This window comes from Cystoisospora suis, assembly GCF_002600585.1.
Source record: "Cystoisospora suis strain Wien I chromosome Unknown contig_4, whole genome shotgun sequence".
NCBI lineage: Eukaryota > Apicomplexa > Conoidasida > Eucoccidiorida > Sarcocystidae > Cystoisospora > Cystoisospora suis.
Window position 1 is genome coordinate 1 of NW_027152806.1, and position 22038 is coordinate 22038.

The 22038-nt window shown below is 42.5% G+C and overlaps 3 protein-coding genes across 3 annotated transcripts; 2 read left to right on the top strand and 1 right to left on the bottom strand.

Annotated features, from left to right (window-relative positions):
• Position 1: 1 nt before the first annotated feature.
• Positions 2 to 2552, top strand: CSUI_000002 (uncharacterized protein). The gene has a single exon (XM_068060237.1). It carries the CDS (start codon positions 23 to 25, stop codon positions 1724 to 1726), a length of 1704 nt encoding a protein of 567 aa, XP_067927785.1. The 5' UTR covers positions 2 to 22; the 3' UTR covers positions 1727 to 2552.
• A 1536-nt stretch (positions 2553 to 4088) lies between these two features.
• CSUI_000003 (nucleosome assembly protein) lies at positions 4089 to 12441 on the bottom strand. The gene is made up of 8 exons (XM_068060238.1): positions 11581 to 12441; positions 10858 to 11002; positions 9447 to 9802; positions 8564 to 9121; positions 7562 to 7618; positions 7120 to 7247; positions 6223 to 6298; positions 4089 to 5260 (listed from the first exon to the last, which is right to left on the bottom strand). The coding sequence occupies exons 2-8, from the start codon at positions 10970 to 10972 to the stop codon at positions 5150 to 5152; spliced, it is 1401 nt and encodes a 466-aa protein (XP_067927786.1). The 5' UTR covers positions 10973 to 11002; positions 11581 to 12441; the 3' UTR covers positions 4089 to 5149.
• Positions 12442 to 12678: 237 nt separating this feature from the next.
• CSUI_000004 (snorna binding domain-containing protein) lies at positions 12679 to 21743 on the top strand. The gene is made up of 11 exons (XM_068060239.1): positions 12679 to 13385; positions 14245 to 14361; positions 15104 to 15403; positions 16278 to 16375; positions 17079 to 17199; positions 17563 to 17677; positions 17981 to 18063; positions 18740 to 18880; positions 19745 to 20032; positions 21067 to 21159; positions 21667 to 21743. Exons 1-10 carry the CDS (start codon positions 13383 to 13385, stop codon positions 21157 to 21159), a joined length of 1359 nt encoding a protein of 452 aa, XP_067927787.1. The 5' UTR covers positions 12679 to 13382; the 3' UTR covers positions 21667 to 21743.
• Positions 21744 to 22038: the final 295 nt, after the last annotated feature.

Genomic DNA, 22038 nt, shown 5'->3' on the forward strand with positions numbered 1-22038 from the left:
ATGGTTTAAAGCTATTGTCCTGATGCCTGACGAAGTGTACGTAGAGAAAGGCGATTATATTCACGTCCTTGCCACGGCTGATCTTGAGAATTATCGTGAAGAAGACGACAACGCCAGGGGTGGAGAAGAAGAGGCGAAGAAGAAGAAGAAGAAGCACAGCCGGAAGACATACGCGAAAAGGAAGAAGACGAAGAATAAGAGGGGGGGGAGAAAGACTCCTTCCTTCCGGGGCCAAGGTGGAGACAGTTTTGACAGAAAGCAAGTGGATGAAGAAGAGGAAGAAGATCAAGATGAAGAAGACAAGGAAAAAGAAGAAGAAGAAAAGAAAGAGAAGGGGAGAGATGAAGAGAAGGAGAAGAACAACGGGGAGGGAGAAGAAGATCAAGAGGAGAAGAGGGAGAAAGGGGGGGTGAAACAAGACAGAAAAGGAGAGAAAAAGAGAGGAGGAGGAGAAGAAGAAGAGGAAAAGAAGAAGAAGGAAGGCGGAGAAGAGGATAAGGAAAAGAAGAACGGGGGGAGGTTGGGGGGCGTCGCTAGAAGACGAGGAAGGAAGAGAGAAAGGAGTGCAGGAGAAGAAGAAGATGACGGAAAAGACGAAAAAGAGAAGAAGAGATACGAAGGTAACGGCGAAGCTGACAAAGGAGATGAAAGTGCAAAGGTCGAAGTGAGCTCTCCTGAAAGAAAGAAGAAGAAGAAAGAAGAAGAGAAAAAGAAGAATGAGGAGGAGAATCAGGAAAAACAGGTGGTCGATTCGGAAGACGGAGGGGATCATAGGAAGAGTATCGTAGAGGATGAAGTTGCGAAGGAGAGAAGCCCAAGGCGAACATTTGGTCGACAAGAAAAAGAAGAAGAGGAAGAGAAGGAGAAGAAGAGAAAGGTCAGGATGAGCTCACGTCGGCAAAAGAAAGAAGAAGAGAGAGAAGTGAAGAGTTCAAGAGGTTCTCCATCAGCGGGGAGAGGAAGAGGAAGAGCAAGAGGGAGAGGAAGAGGTGTACGTACAGCTTTCCAGAGGGAGAAGAAGAAGAAGAATCGTGATAATGACGAAGAAGAAGAGCTGGGAGAAGAGAAGAAAGAGGAGATGGAAGAAGAGGTCAGAGATGCAAAGGAAAGAAGAGAAGACGGAGAGACAGAAGAAAGTAAAAGAAAAGAAGAAGAAGAAAGAGGAAAGAAATCCCGCCCCTCGACATCTCTACGCATTGAAGACATAGAAGAAGAAGAACAGGAGAAAGAGGCCGGGGAGTCTGTCCAAGAGGAGGAAGAAGAAGAAGGCGGTAGTGGTGCTGAGAAAAGAGAAGGAGTGAGAGAAGAAAGAGAAGAAGAAGATCAGGATGAAGTAGAAGAAGAAGAGATGGGAAATCGTGATCCGTCAACCGATCTCTCCTCATGTAACTCTTCACTGACGAGAGACGCTAAGAGAAGAGGAAGAAAAAAGAAGAAGAAGAGCCTCATAACTCCTGGGATACAGGGAGAAGAGCTCTCTTCTACACAAGAGAAGATTGGAGATGATGACAATGCAAACTGCATGCAGGTCTCTTTAGAAAGAAAGAAAGAAAGAAAACTGTACTCACGTCCTTCCTATGAATTTCATATCTACATCTATAGACAACATAAGCCCCATCTTCCTCTCTATGAAACGTTCGTTTCTATTCCCTTCGATGAACAGATGCCGAATGCTCCCCTCTATGATAAGTATGCAAACGCCCCTGCCAAGACTCAACACGCCTAAGAGGACAGAAAAGATGGAGAGGACCTTCAGTAGCACTCAGAGGCAAACAAAGAAAGAAAGAAAGAAAGAAAGAAGAAAAGGAGAGAAGAAGAAGAAAAAGAAGGAGGAGAAGAAGGAGAGATATCAGGGGGGTGGGTTGAGGAAGGAGGAGAGAGAATGAAAGGAAGAGGTAGACACTGGGACTGGGGGTGACGAGGAAAAGAAGAAGAAGAACAAGAGGGAGAGAAGAAGAAGAAGAAGGAAAGAAGAGAAGAAGGTAGATAGATGGATAGATAGATCGATATTAGATGGGGGTTTGGGAGACAGGTCTTTCTTATTTTGCTCTTGATGATTTGTGTGTTGTCTGTCTCGGTGTAGAGTTGACTCTACAGAGTTTCTTTCACACTCTTCCTTCTCTCCTGTCTCCTTTTCTTTCTCTTGCGAAAAGAAGATGAAGGGCGTGCAGTTAGGGGAGTGAGTCTGTGAATTCTTTAGTTAGAGTCGGGGTCAAGACATGAAGATCTTTATTTTCTTCTTTCTCCTTTCCTCTGCTCTTTTCTTCCATCCTGTCGCGCCAAAGGTGGGTGGTCATTATCCACCATGACCATGGACTGAGGTGTCTATACACCTCATCCCTTTCTCTCCGGTTTGGTTCTTGATCTGAGGTGTACATACACTCGACGACGTGGATGTGGACTATGTGAGTTGCAGTTCTCTCGGGGAAGTTGTTTCTTCTTTTTTATGGTGGTCATCCTTGTGATGGTCATAAGGATAAGATGACTTTCTCCATCTCAAACTTTGTCCGAACTTTGTTATTTCTGGCTCGATTTTCTTCTCGCAGTTCTCTTCGTATTTCGTTCGCGAAAACACCACTTAGTATCAAATGGTCCTCTCCTTTCTTTCTTTCTTTTCTCATGACAACAGACATGTTTCCTCGTTCCTTTCGTGAAATCGCCATGAACATTCAAGGCTGGATCTCTACCGTCACCTATCTATCTATCTATCTATCCATCTTTCTATCTCTCTCTCTCTCTAAGCCTTCAGAGAAGCTCGAGGTCTACACGTCTTTCTTCCATGACCTGTCGGTATATCATATCCAGCTCAACATAAAGGTACATGGAGAGATACATAGATCAAAGAAAGAGAGATGGATAGATAGATAGATAGATCAAAGATCGATAGGAGATAGAAGATCAAGATAGATGAGTTTTTCTGTAAGGTAGTCAGTCTGTCCGTCGACTGCAATGAAGTGAGAGAGGAAGGTTTTCTTTTGGGTCGGAGAGTCTATCTCTCTGTCTTGCTTTATCGACAAGGGGAGATCTAACAACGTCGATCGAATCTTTTCTTCTTGAAACGGGGGACCGGTAGGAGTAGCAATGCATGCACACGTGGAGCAGGTGTCAGTAGACAAAAAGACTGAATGGAGACGTACGCCTGGGAGACTTCACTCAGCTCGGTGGCGCCTACCTGCCTTGGAGGGGTAGATAGATGAAGACAGATAGCTAGATAGATTTCTTTCTTTGAGAAGAAGCTTGATGCAGAGAGGGAAGAAGAGAGAGAAGGGTGTAGAGGGGAAGAAAGAGCATGAGAGATTGTGCGACCTCATGTTCGGCAGGGAGCCACTTCAAAGTGTGAGGAATGTAAGAGAATGAAGAAGATAGTCGACCCGGGGTAGGAAAAGGAAAGAGATAACTATCATCATGTCAGAAGTGATCTATTATTCATTCATCCGTCACTACGATAGATGACAGCTCCTCATCTGAATCGATCCCTTTTTCTTTCCTGAAAAGAGAGACCATCACACTCACTTCTTTCTTTCTTTCTCTTGTTTCTCTCTGTCTCTCTAGAGAGAGTTTTACGTACGCTATGTGTTCTGTCTTTTCTCCGTTTCTTTCTTCTCTCCCAATCCATATACGTACCCCGCCTGTGCCGCGTGAGACTCCTCTATCTCTCCGTGCTTAGTTAGTTCATCGTCTCCTCCTAGCATCACCCTCGACTCGCTTTTTCGAGTCATCCCTCTACATCCCTCCCTTGTCTCAACTTCCAAAAGGAAGAAGATAAAATGTGTTCTCTACTTTCGCGCAGCTATCGTACACCGTAAGAAGAAAGAAGAAAGCCTTCCACGTCTTCACCGTATAAGAGTCTACTTCCTAGTGTTGAAGCAACCTGTAGGGAAGATCGAAAGATTCTGGGCTTTTCTTCCTTCCTCCTTCTCCTAGAGCTAGGTGAAGACGACGGAAGATCGAGAGAGTGATATACAGAAAGCATCCATGAATGAATGATCTTTCCGTGTAGGGAACGCAGTAGAGAGAAAGAACGTAGAGGAGATCTTCTTTGTCCTCCTTATCATCTTCTTCTCTATCATGAAGAGAAGGAAAGGAACGTCTACAACACACAGAAAGAGATGTATCATCTCTTTATCTCTTCCCTATCGAGGGATTCTTCTTCGTGCAAAGAAAGGACTTGGCAGTCTCAATTGTTGATAGAAGAAGCAGAAAAAGACCCACGAAAGAAGGAAAGAAAGAAGCCAGCGATGCATCACCATAGTGAGACTTGTTTGCATGCATAAGAATAAGGAGAATCCGTATAAATAGGTAGCATACACCTCAACACGGAGGCACTCCAGAGACCTCAATTATCAATCCTAACAGATCCCTGCTATAGACACCTACTAAGACTTGAACGAGGGAGAGGTGTACATACACCCGGGAAATCCATCTAAGATCGCCACCCCAATAGATCTTTCCACACCATTCTCTCCCTTGTTCTATCCTTTGCTTCGCCTCCCCTCTACAGTACTACTCCACTTGAGAAAGATTTCTTTCTTCTTTTCTTTCTCTCCCGGTATTCCCACCTCAGCTTCTCCCTCTATACACACACATATGGCCCGATCCTTTTTATCGCGACGTCCATCTCTTGTCCCTTTCTCAGGGAGACTTTCACTCAGGACTGGAGGAGGTATGGACCTTCTCGTCATTTTTCTCTATGCAAACAAGCAGGAATCTTCTTCTTTCTCAAGTATTCTTCTTCTCCTACATGCTATCTCTCCTCTATCCTTCACGCTTTCCCTCATCTTTCGAATGTGTCTGTCTTTTTTCTCTGTCTCCTTCCTTCATCACGCACTCTGCCTCGAATCTCTTCTCTTCCAAATATATATAGATATATATATCTATAGCTATCCATCTTCACAGACAGAAAGAGAAATAGACAGACAGATACATGTACGTATACAGGCATAGATCTCCTTCATTCTTTTTTCTTTGTATCACACTTTCTTCTTCGATTGTTTCTTCCTGAAGAGAGCGAATAAGTGAGTTATGTATGTGTGTGTATGTAAATATCCGTCGATATGAATATGCGTCTATGCACATATATCTATCTATCTATCTATCTTTAATCTATCTTTATCTCTGTATCTATCCGCGTATGTGTGGTTCCAAGGGTTTACTGTTGTTTACATTCAGGGGGTTGGTCTTGCTGTCCTCCCTTCGCCTTTCCCTCACCCCCGCCTGGACGAGTGATGCTGCTGCTGGGGATGGTGGGGCCCTTGGCTCCCTACACAAACCACACCCCCACAAGAATCAGAAACACAAAAAAGAAGATCAAACGAGTTAGAAAGAAAAGAAAAGCCTAGACGCAGAGAGATCTATATGTACGTATGTATATGGGCATGATAGAGGGAGGCGAAAGTGGGAGAAGAAGCCCTGTAGGAGGGGGTCTACACATATATATGCGTATATACATCCATGTATGACTCGAGTTACACATGCATAAATCTAGAGATAGGTAGATCTCTAAGTCTTTCTCATCCAGGTGAATGGTGTGCTCGGAGAGGAGAGGAGTTGGAGACGGTATGGATGAGGAAAGGAAAAAAAAAGAAGACAAGAGAGAGAGAAAGAAGGCTAGAAAGATAGAAAGGCATTCTGGTTGGAAACCACTTACATAGGTAAATGAGATGTCTGGTCAAGATGTGTATGTACACTCCAGAGTGATATGCTTTCCCTCCTGCCCTTTCTCCTTGCGTCTTCTCTTCTTCTGTCCTTTTCCTGTCGTCACGACAGTCCTCTCTCTTTCTTTGTCCATTCATTCATGCGACTATATATCCTATACTATCTCTATCACCTTCTTGCACTAGTCAAGATCTATTCATACGTCTACACGTACTCGCTACTAAACAGTCACAGTACTATTGGCTGTAGAAGATGCATATACATAGGTATGCAGATACACCTCCCATATACTCTCTCTTTCAGCATATCATAGTCAAATGTATATATATACTAAGAGAAAGTAGCCTCCATATACTTTTATACACCATGATATAGGTCTCCATACAGGAAGGTGTGACCTGAATGCTCTGTCTGCATACAGAGAAACATTCAAGTAGAAGAGTGACACACTCTATAGGATTTAGGTACACCCTAAAGAAGACCTATGAAAGCATACATAGACAGATACAGATGTCACACATAGATAGATAGATTAAAGATAGATAGATAGATATACATGGCCTATACCTTCGCACCTTTTCCTCGGGGGCCTCCCGCCATCCTGCCGCCTTTCGGTCTCTCATCTTCACCGTCACTCGAAAACCTTAAGAAAAGAAAGAAAAATTAGCAAAAAAGAAAGCGAAGGAACGATGGAGAACAATGGAAAAGAAGAGATCCCCCTTCATCCTATCGTTCTTTACAATCTCTATCTCCTCTTCCCCCGCTCTTATATGAGGCGAAGCACAGATATGCATATAGGCATCTATATGTATAGATAGGTATACGTAGGAGAGTATCCTATGCATGTAGAAGTGAAGACAGCGAGATAAAGACAGCGTGGAAGAAAAGGAAGAAGAAAAACAAAAAGAAGAGGAAAGAGTCTAAAGAGCAGCCAAAAGATATCACGTGAATTTCTGAGTATTCTATACAAAGACAATTATAGAGACATCTCTATATCTAAGTCCATATCTATTTACGTGTATACATGTACGTGGTGCACGTATGCAGAGACGACTCTCTATGAAGATCTATCCTAGGTGGATATCTGTACATATGTATAGACCATGCAAGACTATCAGGAGTCTGTAGGACAGAGATAGCTTGTATCTACATCCCCCTCATCATCATGACCTACTCCCTCTTAGGGTTGATGTACAGGAGAAGAGCGAAGAACACAGACGGCGCGAGAGAGGCGATGAAAACAGCCAGCGAAGAGATATACACTACCCATACAGATACAAAAGACAAGCAGAAAGAAGCAGATCATAAAGACACTTCCAGCAGAACAAGATGGTAATAGACATATACTATCATCAATCTTGAGTCTATCTATCTATCTATCTATCGATCTATGTATCTCTCTAGATTTATCTCTGTATGGATGTATGTATATTTGTATGCGGATGTGGCTTTACTACTATTTACATATCATCTTCATCGTCATCATCTTCATCGTCGTCGAATTCATCGTCGTCATCTTCATCGAATTGGTCGTCATCGTCATCATCTGCCTCTCCTAGGAACCACTCGACCGCCTGGGGAATTATCTTATCCTACCACACAAAAAATACACATATGCATGCACATACAGAACACACGATGAAGAATCAGACTCTATATATATCTACACATGATGTAGAGATATACAGGGACTCTTCTTCTTATACCCTCCCACACGCGCTCACTCGTTTTTCCAATACATTTGGTCCTTCAGGAGTCTTCTCTACTGTAACAGAAATATATATGGATCAATGGAGTCTCTCTATGATGGTGTCTATATATGCTTAGATATGTATGACTCTAACAATGAAGAGGAAAGAGAAGGATGGGTGATGATGCTAATAAGAGACACAAAGAGGCGTCGTACCCGAATAGTTACGCCGATATCGTAGTCAGCCTCGACGATCATCTGAAGCTCTCCAACCTAGAGAAGAAAGAAAAGAAAGAAGGAAAGAAGGAATGAAAAGAAATTGCAACAGATTCACAGAAAAAGGACAGAACCATAACATTCCTGCAACATACATATCTCACACAGGTGCCGCGGCGATAAACACAATCCAATTCAGGTGTACATGCACCCGAATGTGCGAGGTGTACATACACCCGAATGTATGAGGTGTACATACACCACAACACCGCATGCGCACACCCCATCTAAACGTGAAGAGGTCTACTCCCCCCGTATCTTTTGCTTTACACCTCTCTTTTGGCGTTGATGATCGCATAAAGACGACAGTCCTTCCTTAAGAGAACAGATACGCTATCAATAGACGTGATCTGCTTTCTCCGATCTCTATCCAGCATTCTCCATTACAAATAGACAGCATCACCACTCTACTCGATCTACACCTATGGACAAACACAGTGACTTACATTCGGATCCCTCTGTCCTCACACAGAAATGTCTTTTCCGAAGGAATCTTTCTTCTTCTTCGACATCTCAAAACATACATCGGAAACCTTCGCTCAAACTTCTCTCTCAGAAACACACTATCGCTGACAGAAAGGTTAACCCTAGGCCCCAACAGAAGAAGCAAGAGCATATACAAATCCCAAGACAATCGACAGATGGAGACTGACAAAGGAAAGAATGACTCAAGTCTAGCTGAGAGTAGAGGCATGCGAAACCCTTCATCGAAGGATAAGTACCCCCATCTCTCTCTTGATATCTATCTACCTATCTATATCTATACATCTACCTTGTGGAAACCTCTTCCTTTCTTTCTTTTTCTCTCTCTATCTCCTCTAACCCCCCTGGTGGCCCTCTTTCGCTTCTTCTACCTCCTCTCAACCATCTCCCCGCTTTCCGTGTGCATGCATTTGTACAGTTGACCGTCTCCACCGCTTTCTGTGTGCCTGTATGGGTTACCTGTTTATCAGACATGGTTTCGAGTTTATCATCGGAGGGAATCTCATGATCTGTGAAGAAGTTGAAGAAACTTTCGCTATCAACAACTTCCTGAATTGTCCGAACTTGCTTCGTTTTCTTGTTTCTCTGTCTTCGTGTCACAATCTTCTTCGTGACGTCCTTCCCTTCGTTCCACTCGATTTCTGTGCTTTTGGTACTTGTAAGCTCAGCGCCGTGTCGTGACGAAGAAATGGTTAGATGGTATTCTTTCACGAGGCGTGGGGTCTTAAAATATTCATTTGGCGAAAATTCAAAGACAAGACGGAAGCTCTCAGGAACAACGACTGAAGAAGAGGAAGAAGAGGAAGAGGAAGAAGAGTTGGCGTTGTTCTCTTCATCTTTCTTTGTGCGTCCTTCTTTCTTCGCTTCTCTCTCTTCGAGCGCTTCTTGTTCCGCCACAGTGAAATATTCACATGAGATGTTTTCGAGGTAAGCGAGGATCTTCTCATCATGTTCTTCGATCAGCTCGTTCAAGGTGGAATTCTGCTTCATACAATTCAACCAGAAAGACGGAAGAGCCTACGAAGAAGAAGGAAAAGAAGAGAAATGGGAAAGGAAGGATGACGGCAAATGCTTTCATAAACACGCATACACAACTGGGAGATGGATATACAGACGTAGATAGAAAGATAGAGGGGAGATAGCGGGATTGACGATAAAGAAACAGATGTACAAGAGATACAAAGGACATGCTGATGCCCCACCTTCACAGTCTCTCACACACATGCACGCACATACATACAACACGTCCACCTATATAGATAGCTACATAGATGGAGAGATGTACTTATACTTTTAGACAATGAGACATGTCTAAATACACATACAAGATGTTTAGACCTACAGGGGTGCCCGCAGGCTGATTAGTAGGCGAGGCGTCGTGAGTATTGTTTGCAGTGTCAGCTGATCCCCCCCCCGCGCCTGTCGATGAAGAAGAGGGTTGTTTCTGTAGAAGAATTTCTTTCCTTTCTTTGTAGAGAGGAGCATACAGATTTTCGTATTTCATCTTGAGAATGATAAGATCCCGATCGTATTGTCTCTCTAACTCATCATGCTTCGACTGGATAGCCTGCAACGCCGTAACGACTTCCTTCTGTTCTTTCGTCAGACTCGCGTAAATCTCGTTCTCTTCTATGCCTCCTGGAGAAACCCCCCCTGCTGTCTTTCCCACGCCTTGCAGGGAGTCTCCCTGCTTATCCGCTGCAAAAAGAAGATAAAGACAGCCCAGAAATATAGAGCATGAGAAAAGAAGAAAAGATAGCACACATGTGCACGTATACAGGTCTACGTAGAGATGTGAGCTAGTATGGATGCCCGTATTAGTAGGTGGGAGGAGAAAGAGAGAGACAAGCAAGAGTAGCGAAGGGATGTATAAAGGTGATGTTTTCTCTCCTCTTCTCCATACAGGTTGCTCTCCTGGACGGAGAACGGTGAAATGGACAACAGAGAAGGAGAAAGAGAGAGAGAGATGTACCGGGAAACGTTGTATTCTGATGTATGTGTCTATACAGATGATAGATGAAGAGAGTCCCTCCTTCTGTTGTCCTTATCGTCAACATCGAGGAGAGATAAGAATCTCGATCGCATTTAACAAGTACAACTTCTACATGGTCCTTACTCATCTTCATCCAGGCAGCTGTACGCCTACCTATGTGTATCTATCCATACAAGTATAAACAGATGTAGAGAGGGAGAGCGGGGTTCCCTAACCTCCCTTCGCCCCCCGTCAAGCCCTATATATATATATATATATATATATGTATATATAGGTTTATTACATACGTATGAATGTATGTGCAGACTTACATATATGTGTATGTGATAGTCTCGAAGAGAGAGGGCTTGACGGGGGAGGGAGAAAGGTCAGGAACCCGGCTGCGCCTCTCTCCCTCTATGCAAGGGTTCATGCATATATGTATGTATGTATGCTTGCATGTAATTGTTTTGCTGACCGAGAGTGTGTGAGTAGGTAGTGCCTATGCTTATATGAGACGTCTAAAGAGAGAAGAATGGTAGACAAATAGACGCATACAAGTCGCTTTCACATACACACGCATACCTACACATATAGACCTCTCACACTCATGCACATACACATGCAGGTTATACATCCTCTACGGACAGATCTACATGTATCTAACTACACAGATGTACAGACACACGTCTTATCAGGTGTCAAAAGAAGGCATGAACGAGGAGGAGGAAGAGCGATGCATGGAAGAGCATCGTCATTGTCGTTGTATGGACTGACTTACTAATCGTAACTCCTTCAAGTCGATTGGAGATGAGCTCGATATCCGCCCCCCCCCCTGCACTTCCGCCCGCGCCACTCTCTCCTCCCTCTTTACTGTTGAGGTGAGTTCTATCCATCTTGAAAAAGGCAAAGACGAAGAAACGTCCCTACAGACGTTAAAGAGAAAGACACACGAAGACACATAAATTGAACAATAGGTAAATGGATTAAAGATAGATAAAGACAGATAGATAGGTAGGTAGATAGATACGTCAGAAGAACGAATGTCTAGGAAGAACACCATGTTGAGCTGCAGGTCTTTTCTATGATCTTCTTCTTCTTCAATCAAGAGAAGCTAAGAGACGGGCGGGCGTGTATTTTCATTTAGACTATGTGCGCCAAGCTCTGTAAGACGATGCATGCTGAATATGTATGTACACCTGCTACATGCAGTCATAAGCACACATTACGCCCACTTGCAGATACATCTATGACACGCAATCTGTCTATATCTATACATGTATACAGATAGATACATACGACTTCATACGGAAAAAGAAGGAATTCTTGTGTTTTGTATCGGACCCTCCGCATCGGCGGAAAGGAAAGAAACAATCCACCTCTCATCGTTCGCCAGCGACACACAGGAGTCCCGTGGGAGAAAGAAGAGGGCCATAGTTGAGAATCGATCGATCCTTCATGGAGAAGAAATGAAAGCTACGCAAGAAGTCCAACTCATTCTCACCTGGAACTAAAGAAAGATCTCCTGAGAAATGCCTCGCACACAAGTGTGGGGGGGAGGTGAGAGAAGAAGAAAGATCACGCTGCTTTTGCTTTGACGTTCGAGAGAAGAACGGAGAGAAGGAGAATGTACTAGAAAAGTAGCAGGAAAGAAAGAGAACCGTAGACGAAGAAAAAGAAGAGGCGCAACGGCGGGAAGGTGGCGAGAAGAGAGAGAGGGAGGGGAGAAGAGAGGTTGATTGAAGCACGTGAAGGATAGAAGGACTCGATGAAAGGAGAAGAAAAGAAGTGTTAGGGGAGAAGTTATTTTCGAAGAAGTGGAGAGAGAAAGGAGAGAAAGAAAGATGGGTTGTTCTTTAGGGAGATTTCCAGCGAAGAGAAAGAAAAGGAAAGAAAGACAGAGGAGGAAAGTCACACGAAGACAGGAGAGAAAGAATGAAGGAAGGAGAGATACACAAAGAAAGAAAGGAAGAAAGCAGGAAGGTGACTGATAGAGATGAAACGACAAGAGTAGAAGAAAAGATAAGAGAAAGGAAAGCTTAGCCGTGTAAAGAAGAAAGAAAAGAAGGAAAAAGCCGAAAGAAAGTAAAGTAGTTAAGCAGCAGGCGAGCTTCCCTCTCTTCTCTCTCCCCTCTCTCAACTTTTACTGTCTACACAGCACTGGGTCATAGGGCGTAGGTCACCGCGGAAAGAACGCCTTGCTATCTTCCTCTCTTCTTCCTCGTTCTCTTTTTCGCTTTTCTTCTCCTCCCTCTCTCCCTACTTTCAGCTGGGACGAAGATTGCTCTTCTGGTGAAAAAGAAGCAAAGCTTTCTTTCATCTAAACGGAAGTCGGGCCCCCTGACGAAGAGCTCTAAGCCCCCTCACCTGGGTCCGGCTTATATTCGAAGACATGTCTTACTAGGAGATGGGGGGAGGTGTTGATTTGAAAAGGAGGGAGGTTCACGCGCCGCTGAGCCGACAGAGAGAAGAAAAGAGCAAGACGAAAGCTTGTCTGGAAATGATCTTTGGATAGAAGCTCATAGCTTTGCATGCATGCAAGGAGGAAAAAGAGGAAAGAGAGAGAAGATGTGAAGAAGAAGAAGACGGAAGAGAGTTGATTCGTCTTCCGAGCTTATTTTTCACCTCCTATTTGTCCCCTTAGCGGAGAAAGAGAAGGAGAAGTTTTCTTCTTCTTCCGCTCTTCTTTGTAAGTTAGAGAGCTTTTCTCTTTTCTTTCTTTGTGGCTGTCCTTTCTTCATGCACATGCACTATCATATAAAAAGAGTATCTAAGAGGGAGAGAGACTTCACGAGATAACAAGGCGCAACTCCTTCTTTTTCTTCTTTGCCACTCCGTCTTTCCTCTTTCTTTCCCCTCTTACCTTCCTAACAGTCCAGGTTTCTCTTTGTTTCTCTCCCTTTGTCTCTTCTTTCTTTTCCTCCTTTCATTCATCTCCTCATTCGTTATCTTCTTCTTTCCTTTCCATCGAAGAAAAAGAAAGATTCGCTTTCTAGACTCCCTGTTCTCTCTCAGCCTCTCCTTCCTTTTTTATCTAAAGGAGGAGGGCAGGGTATCGTCTCTCTTTGGTATCGAGGATAGAAGAAATCTTTCTCTTCTTCCTTTTCTTTCTCTTCTTCCTTGCTCTTTCTCTTCTTCGTCCCTACCTCGCCATTGGATGTTTGTCTATGAAGATCGAAGAGTGCTTTTCTTCTCAGTTCTCTCGGCCTTCATTCGAAGCAAAGGTCGCAAAGAATAGGACTTTTCTTCTCTTTCTTTCTTTCCTCTTTCTTAACTCTCCGTCTTTTCTCCTCGGGTCCTTTCACTATGGTAAGATTTACCTCCCTAGATACATCCTGGGGTTTCTTTCCAGGTCTAAATTTCCTCTATATCTCTCTATCCATCTATCTCTATCTTTCTCTTTTCTTATCAATTCAGCTCTTCTCGCTATCAATCTATCTACCTTTCTACGTATCTACCCTTGTTCTCTCTCTGTCTCTTCTTATCTTTTTCTCTCTGTATCTATCTGCCTATCTACCTATCTCTCCATCTATCTCTTCTTCTCTCTCCTTTTCCTCTATGTCTATGCCTGTGTGTTTGTACACATCCATCCATCCATCGATCCATCCGCATTCTTTCTCTCCCTCTCTGTCTGCCTTTGTCTTCTATCGTAAGCATTCTTTAGTTATCTTCATCTCTCATTCGTCTGTCTCTTCCCTCTTTCTTTCTTTCTTTGTTTCTCTCTCTTTCTGCAATGCTTCCCTCCTGTTTTGTCCATGCTCGAGAAATTCTCCAGAAAGGGGAGTCTCCTTAGCAACAGAGAAAGACAGAAAGAAGAAGAAGAGCTCAACAAGAAGAAGCTGATAAAGAACGTAGAGTAGGAGGGAGTCTCTCTTTCCTTCTTTCTTTCTTCTTCTTAATTGCCTCTTACATTTGCTTTCTCTCTTTCTCTTCATCTTTTCTAGAAAAGAGGTGCCTAGTCTATATGCGAGATTTCACAGTCACTTTGATAAGATCGGTATGAAGGGTGGATAGAGAGCTTCAGATTCGAGTGTATGTACACCGTGGTAATGAGACAGGAGCAACAGCACAATCTCTTTCTTTCTTCCTTTTTCCCTCTTTTTCATTTTCTTCCTTGTTTCTCTGAGCTCTTCTATCCTTTTTTCTTCTCTCTTTGTCTGTACTCCAGTCGACGCTAGCTGAATCTTTTCTCTGCGATCTTCAAGATCTCGAAGAAGATGAAGAGGAGGAGGAAGAAGAAGAGGAAGAAGAAGAAGAAGATACCGATGCTCTAGGATCAGTACCGGTATGTATCTCTCTCTTTTCTTCTTTCTCTTTATCTCTCTCTCTTCTCGCCCTTCTGTCTGTCTCTTTTGTATGCTTTTCTTGTGTTGGTCTCTCTCTGTCCTTCTTTCTCTTTCTTTGGGAATTCCCACCCTTTTGCGCTCTTCCTTTCTCTTGTCCTTCTTTTCTCCTTTCGTATTTTACACATACCTAGATAGATGCTTACACGTCTTCGTATACATCATACAAAGGAGGTTGGCTCTTCCCCACAGGAGTTCTGTTTCTCTCTCTTCTATTCTTCTCTTTTCTTTTATAGTCGATGCTCTTTATATTCTCATCTTTCTTTAACAGGGCCTAACCCTATCTCTATCCGTGTAGAGACGTGGGTCTCTACGCCCCCTTCTCCAGTTACTTCTGTCTATTTCTCCTTCCTCTTTCTCTTCGTATCTGTCCTATCTGTATATGCTTTACATATACATACACACCTTCATACCTGTACTTACACCCTATCTCTCTCTCTCTCTATATATATATATATATCACTACCTACGTATAGGTATTTGTATATATATATATATATCCATGTATAGCGGTATATGCATATACACCAGTATATATCTTCATGTCTAGATGTATACGCATACACTTTACGTATATGTCTGTATGTGTATGTACAGACACCTTAAGTATATGTATAGCTTCCTATCAATCTCTCTCCACATCGATCGGTCTCTGTCTCTCTCTGTCTGCATGTCTTGTATTAGGCTGGGAGTACGAGTAATGGAGAAGGAAGAGGAGTAGATAGCGGGTATACGTCTAAGATAGAAGAAGAAAGACAGAGATCTGACGTCTTACCAGCGAGTGGAGGTCCCGCAGTGAAGAGCGAAAGTGGCGTTAAGAAGAAGAGAAAGAAGACGGATAAATTACAAGAGAAAGGAGAAGATGATCTAGACGTGCCTATCCCCGATGCTATTCAAGAATATGAAGAGAAGCAGAAAGAGGATTACGTCGGAGCCGTTGTTAGCGACCTCATGCAGAAACCTGACTTTCTTGCTTTACTTGCGGTCAGAAAGCAAAGAGACATGTTTCTTCTCTTCTTTTCTCCTCTTTCGTTCTGTCGCTTCTCTTTCCTACTTCTTTCTCTTCTTCTCTTTTTCTTTCTTATAGAGTTAGAGAGCCTCGACACGTCGAGAGCTAGCCAATATCGACCTCTCTCTCTTCTCTCCAGATATGAGATCTACATAAAGAAACGTAGATAGACAGACAGACAGATAGACAGATAGATAGATGCACTTCAGATACAAGAGGCTGCTTTTGTCTCGGCTAGGTCGATTGAAGGAGTATTGAGAGATTTATTTCCTCGTTTCTATATCTTTATCGTCGTCTTCTTCTCTGTCTAGGAAAGAAAGTCTCTCTATACAGACACCTGCAAGGATCCGTCGGACGAGAAAGTCTTTTCGTGCACTTCTCCCGAAGATGCTATCGATCTATCTATCTCCAATCTATCCGTCTATCTATGTCTCGTTAATCTATCTATCTTTCTCTAACCTATTTCTATCTATCCGTCTATCTTTATCTCTATATATCTGTGTATCTGTCCAGCTATCTGTCTATCTTTAGTCTATCTATCCATGTATATGTGGCTCTTTCCTTATCAATGGGAAATCTTTCCTTCTTTCTCAGAATCTTCCTTCTTCTGTTTCTTTCTCGCTTTTCTTTCACTGGGGAGAAGATTTTGAAGAGTACCATTTTCTTTTCTTCTTTCTCTCGTCTTCTTGTTCATCTTCTCTCAAGTTAGCTCTAGAGATCTTTCTCTTCCCTCTTCTCTTATAAGGAACAATCTCGTCTTTCCATTGAGCTTCTTTTCTTTTCCTCTCTTCTTCTCTCTTTTGTGTGTGCGTGATGTCATTATGCATGCATGCGGTGTACATACACCAGAAAGTCAGAAGCCTAACACCTAAAGAAGCGGAATACGATCATGAGGAATTAGATCTTATTGAGCAATGCAACCAAAGAGTTATCGATATCGATAAAGAGTAAGCCACATGCAATTCTTCTTCCTCCTCCTCTTCCTCTTCTTCACACAGCCATATACAATTCCCTTCTTTCATGCCTTATATTCACATCTATATATGTACCTACCTATATGCTTGACTACATAGATAGATAGATAGATCAAAGATAAGTAGGAAGATGCTTAACAACATATATAGAGTATGTATGTGTATGTCTACGTCAAGGTATATATCGACATATATCTGTAGCTTGGAGTATACGGAGTAGATCCATATCTATTGAGACAGCAATCGAGCCGTAGGCAAACGTCTTTCTCTGCAAGGTTGTGTAAGATGTATTCTACAGACATACAGATGTGTATACACATGAGTGCTTACATCTCTCTCTCTCTATATATATATAGATATCTGTGCGTATATATATGTGTGTATATGTATGTAGGTGGTGCATGTGTGTGAGTATGTATGGCTGTAGATAGCAGAGGCATACCAACATGCGTCCGTACACGTACATGCATGCATACATTTACAGATATATATACATTGGTAGATACAGATATACAGGTTAGACTCAAGTCTTTAAGCGTCTTTTCTCTCTCTCTTCTTTCTTCTTTCTTTCTCTCCCTCCTTCTGTCTCCTCCGCCTTTTCTTTCTGTACCTGCACAGTCTCCCGTATATCACACATCTGCCTCCCCATCTTTCTTTTCTTCTTGTCTTCTGTCAGCATCTTGAATATCCATAAGTTCATAAAAGATATCTACAGCATGAAATTTCCCGAGCTGGAATCTATCGTCCAGGCGCCCCTAGAATATATAGCCATTGTCCTGCGCATTCAGAATCAGACGGTAAGTTGAAATGCCTTCTCTTCTTTTTGATATGAAGAGGCTCTCTTGCTTCCATGTCGAGAAAGGATGGGGTCCTCTTCACGAAATCTGTTAGACGCAGGAAAACGAAAGGAAAAGATAGGTGTGGGAAAGAGAAGATCGGCTTATACAGCGAGAAAAAGAAGAAGATGCTTCTCTCGGCTAGGCACCGATGCGTTATTGCAGAGGGGGGAGAGCGTGATAGATAGATTAAAGATAGATAGATTAAAGATAGATTAAAGATAGATAGATAGATAGATAGATTAAAGATAGATAGATAGATTAAAGATAGATAGATTAAAGATAGATAGATAGCGTGCTTGGTGTGTGTGTGTGTGTGTGTAGGACATAACTCAGATTGATTTGACTGATCTTCTTCCTTCTCCTACGATTATGGCTTTAACTGTCGCAGCATCTCTCTCTGTATCTTCATCTCTCTCTTCTTCCTCCTCCTCCTCAGGTTAGTATACATTCTTCTTTTCTTTTCTGTCTCCTTCTGTCTTTCTTTCTTTTCTTTTTCTTTATCTCCTTTTCTTCTCTTTCTTCCTCTTTTCGATTCTTCGCGTCGTTTTTCTCCTTCCTTACAAAGCTCGATAGTCAAACTCGCTAAACCCTTTCTTTCTTCTTTCTCTCTCTCTCCAGGATATGTCTTTTATCCTCTCTCTCTTTTCTCCTTTTTCCTGTCTTCTCTTCTTTCTGCTTCCCACCGCAATCTCTGGTCTTTCATGCGTCTTCTTCTCTTCTTTCTACTTTTCTCCTTTAGGGCGTCGCTTGCCTGACGAGGAGTATTGCAAAGCGATCACCGCAGGCAAAGAAGCTCTCTGTCTTGCAGAAAAACGGAAAGAAGTAAGAAAGAAAGAAAGAAAAAGGAGAAGGAGAAGGAGAGACGTGTTTGGGTCTCTTATTATGAGTGCTATTGATATCAGTATGGCATGCATGCATGCATCTATCCATACGGCTGTCTAGACATGTCTAGTTCCATCGAGCTAGATAGAGAGATAGATCGACATAGAGATAGACATATCAACAGATCTACAGTCAGTTGTCTCTATACGCACCTATAGAGAGAGACAGCCTTTGGGAGAGATATATTATGTGTCTATGAATTTCAGTGTAGATACCTCCTTCTGAAGAAGAAGAAGAAGGAGTACTTTTCGTGCAGATATCTTTTCAAAGAGAGAAGCTAGATGCAGTGTCCGCGGTTTCATGTATCGAGCCTACATTTTTTCTTTCTCTCCTTTTCTTTCCTTCTTTCTTTCTTCTTGTTCTCTTCTCGTCTGTCTCTAGATCCAACCCATCTCTATTCCTTGCCTTCCTAGCTTTCTTTTCATACATCTCTCTCATCTATTATATCTATAGACATGTCTGGAGGCGGTGTTCGCACCTAGCTATCTAGCTCGTGTACATCACGTGCATGTATCTACCTCTCTGTCTATCTATTTCTATATGTATCTATCTATTTGCATGATACATGTGGCTCTCTCAGTCTCTCTGTTTCTCTCTGTGTGTGTCTCTTGTCTAGATTTTGTTGTATTTGGAGAGCCGTATGAATATGATCGCCCCTAACATTTCGTCTATCCTAGGCACGGCACTTACCGCCCGCCTTCTCACGAAGGTCGGAGGCCTCAAGACCCTCGCTAAAATGCCTTCCCAAAACATCATGGTAAAATTAGACAACCCAATTCCCACTATCGTCTACTTATCTATCTCTCTATCTATCTATCTGTCTATCTATCTCTCTGTCTATCTGTCTTTCTCTCTCGATCTTGAATCTACCTCTCTATCTTTCGATCTCTAATGTTCCTATCTATCTATCTCTCTGTCTCTATCTATCTTGAATCTATGTACGTATGTCTGTTCATCTCGAGTTTATCTATCTATCCATCTATCTATTGATCTATATTGGGTCTATCTATCTTTGAGCTACCTATCTCTGTCTTGCTGCCTCTATGTCTATCTCTCCTGACTCCATCTATCTATCTATCTCTATCTCTCTTTAAGCTCTCTGTCTTCAGTTCATTTGTCTACCTCGCTCTTTCCCTCCCTCTCTTCACCTGTGTGTCTCTCTCTCTCTCAGTTTCTGTCCCCTCAGTTTCGGTATGTATCTATTGATCTATCTTTCTTTAATCTATCCATCTCTAGTCTATCTATTTCGGTGTTGTTTTGTCTCTGTACCTCGTGCTTCGATGTTTCCTCAGCAGTTGCCTGTCACAGCAGAAAGATAGAGAGAGGTCTCAGGATGGTCAGGTACTTCCTCGAAGGTCTCTCTTAATCTCACATCTTTCTATCCTTTCTCCGTTCCCAAGAGCTCTCTTCCTTCTTTCTTTCTTACTCCTCTTTGTCTCATTTTTGATCTCTTTCTTTCTTTCTCTCTATAATGGTGGATATCTCTCTCCACACTTTTCTTTCTCTCCCCTTTTATCTCATACCGTCTATCTCTCTGTCTCTTTCGTGTCTTCTTTTCTTCCTCTTCTACTTGTTTCTCCGTGTCTCTCTCTCTTGTCTCCTTTATGTCTGTCTTCTCTAGCTTGTGGGAGCTCAGAAAAAGACATCTTTCTCTCTTTCCTCTTCTTCGTCTAAAGGGGGAGGTGGAAGCAGCGGGAGCTCTGCAAGTGCAGCGGCGACGGGGGCGTTCAGCGCTCTTCTCTGTTCTTCCGAGATTTTACTTCTCACACCTCCCGCATATAGGACGAGGGCTCTTCGCCTCTTAGCTGGCAAGGTCTCTCTAGCTGCGAGAATCGACTTCTTCGGAGAATCGAAGGACGGAGAGAAAGGAAAGGCTCTTAGAGAAGATATTGTACGAGCTCTCATCAAGGTATCTCCCCCTCATACACATCGGAAGAGACATACTAAGAGATATGGACAAAGAGAAACATAGACACATAGAGAGATGTATGGGGAACTGTCTTATATAGAATTGTATGAGTATAGAGCTATATATATATATATATATATGAATCTGAATGCATATTGTATAGGTGTATATATAGAGAGAGAGAGGGAGATTGAGAGAATGTGTGTGGAAGTTGTTTCTGATGTCTCCTCACAGAAGGAGATAGGAAAGTTTCGAGAAGACTCAATCAGTCCCTATCTTGAACGGCTTTTCCAGACAGCCATGGTCTATATCTCATCCATCTATCTTGAATCTTTATGTATTGATCTATACATATGTATGTGTATAAAGAAGGAGAGTACGTATAGACCAGGGTATGTCTATACACAACATACATAGACTGCATGTATAGCTTAGAGAGATACATACGTGCTATCCTTACGTAGGTGGGGGACGGCCACTGAGTGGAAATCTCCTCTCTCAAACCGGAGGAAGGAAGACACTCACGTCTCCTCGGCTGTTTGTTCTTCTCAATATCTCAACAGAGAGGAAAATGAGCTCTTCTTCTTCTCAACTTCATATACATAGACATAGATCTACTTCTCTCTCTCTGTAGATATAGATATATACATGTATGGAGATATGTATGGATTGTATCCACGGTGGTCCCTCCATGTGTATTCTCTCTATTCTATACGTGTCTACGGATCCCTACATATATATATATATATATGGTGTGTTTGAGAGAGAGAGGGATTGTGTCTTGGAGCCTTCAGCTAGCTAGTCGTACTTTGTGAGGGGGCTGTTCTGCTAGCCAGTGAGGGGAAAGAACTTCTGTCATGTCTACCCTTAAGTTGGATTCTTGAGAGAAGGCCTCTCAGCTAGGTACTCTTCAAGTCCTCGATGTCTCTTCTTTTTCTTTTCTTCTTCTTCTATTCTTCTTTTTCTTTGTCTTTTTAGTAAGGTAGATTGGGTGTAGTGTGTGTCGAGCTGTCTATGTTGTCTATGTTGGTCAGGCACAAGAGCCTCCTCCAGCTCCTCAGAAGAAAGCCCTCCCTGCACCTGACGAAAGATCGAGACCCAAAAGAGGCGGGAAAAAGTACAGGTAAAGTCACACACGCCCCCGCTTACTGACCAACCTAAAGATATAGATAAATAGATAGATGAAAGATAGATCAAAGATAGTTTAAAGATAGATTGAAGATAGACAGTGTGGAGAAGAACAAGAAGATAAAGAGATTTATCGAGTGTTTGCAAGAAGGACAAGAAAAACCGACAGCGTTCATCTGATCTCCTCCCACCCCACTCCCACCATGACCGCCACATAAATAGACAGACATACATATACATATAGATACATATATGTAGATACATATACATAGATATATAGAGAGATAGATAGCTGTATATATATAGTCATATGTCCATATAGCAGTATGAGTATAGATAAGTATAGATGAGTATGAATATGTCAGGGGGGTATGTGTGTGTGTCTGTATGGAGGTCACGAAGAAAAGAAGAAGGAGCTCTAACTGTCCCTTTATTGTTTCTCTCTTCACCTCTTCGTCTCTCCTCTTTCTTTCTTTCTTGTCTTTCTCTTCGGTATTTTTCTTGAGGCGAATGAAAGAGAAGTACGAACTGACAGAAGTGCACAAGCAGCTGAATCGCATGCAATTCGGCGTAGAAGAAGATCAAAACGGCCTCAAAGGTATCGACAGCTCTCGCATAAAACAAGAAGAAAAGAAAGAAGGAGAGTGAGAATGTGTATGAAAGAAGAAGTGGAGATTTCCAACATACACTCTAGATGATCTCTGAGCTCTTCGATCGGCCCAGGTGTCTCTCTGAGAATTGTCCATGAAGAGGGAAGAAAGAAAATGGATAAGCTTGTCTGGGGGAAGAGGATGTTTACACACACACACTCTTTCCTTCTTTTCTATTGCTTTACCTGAGTAGCTTTTTCTTTGGACTTATATCTATCTATCTATCTT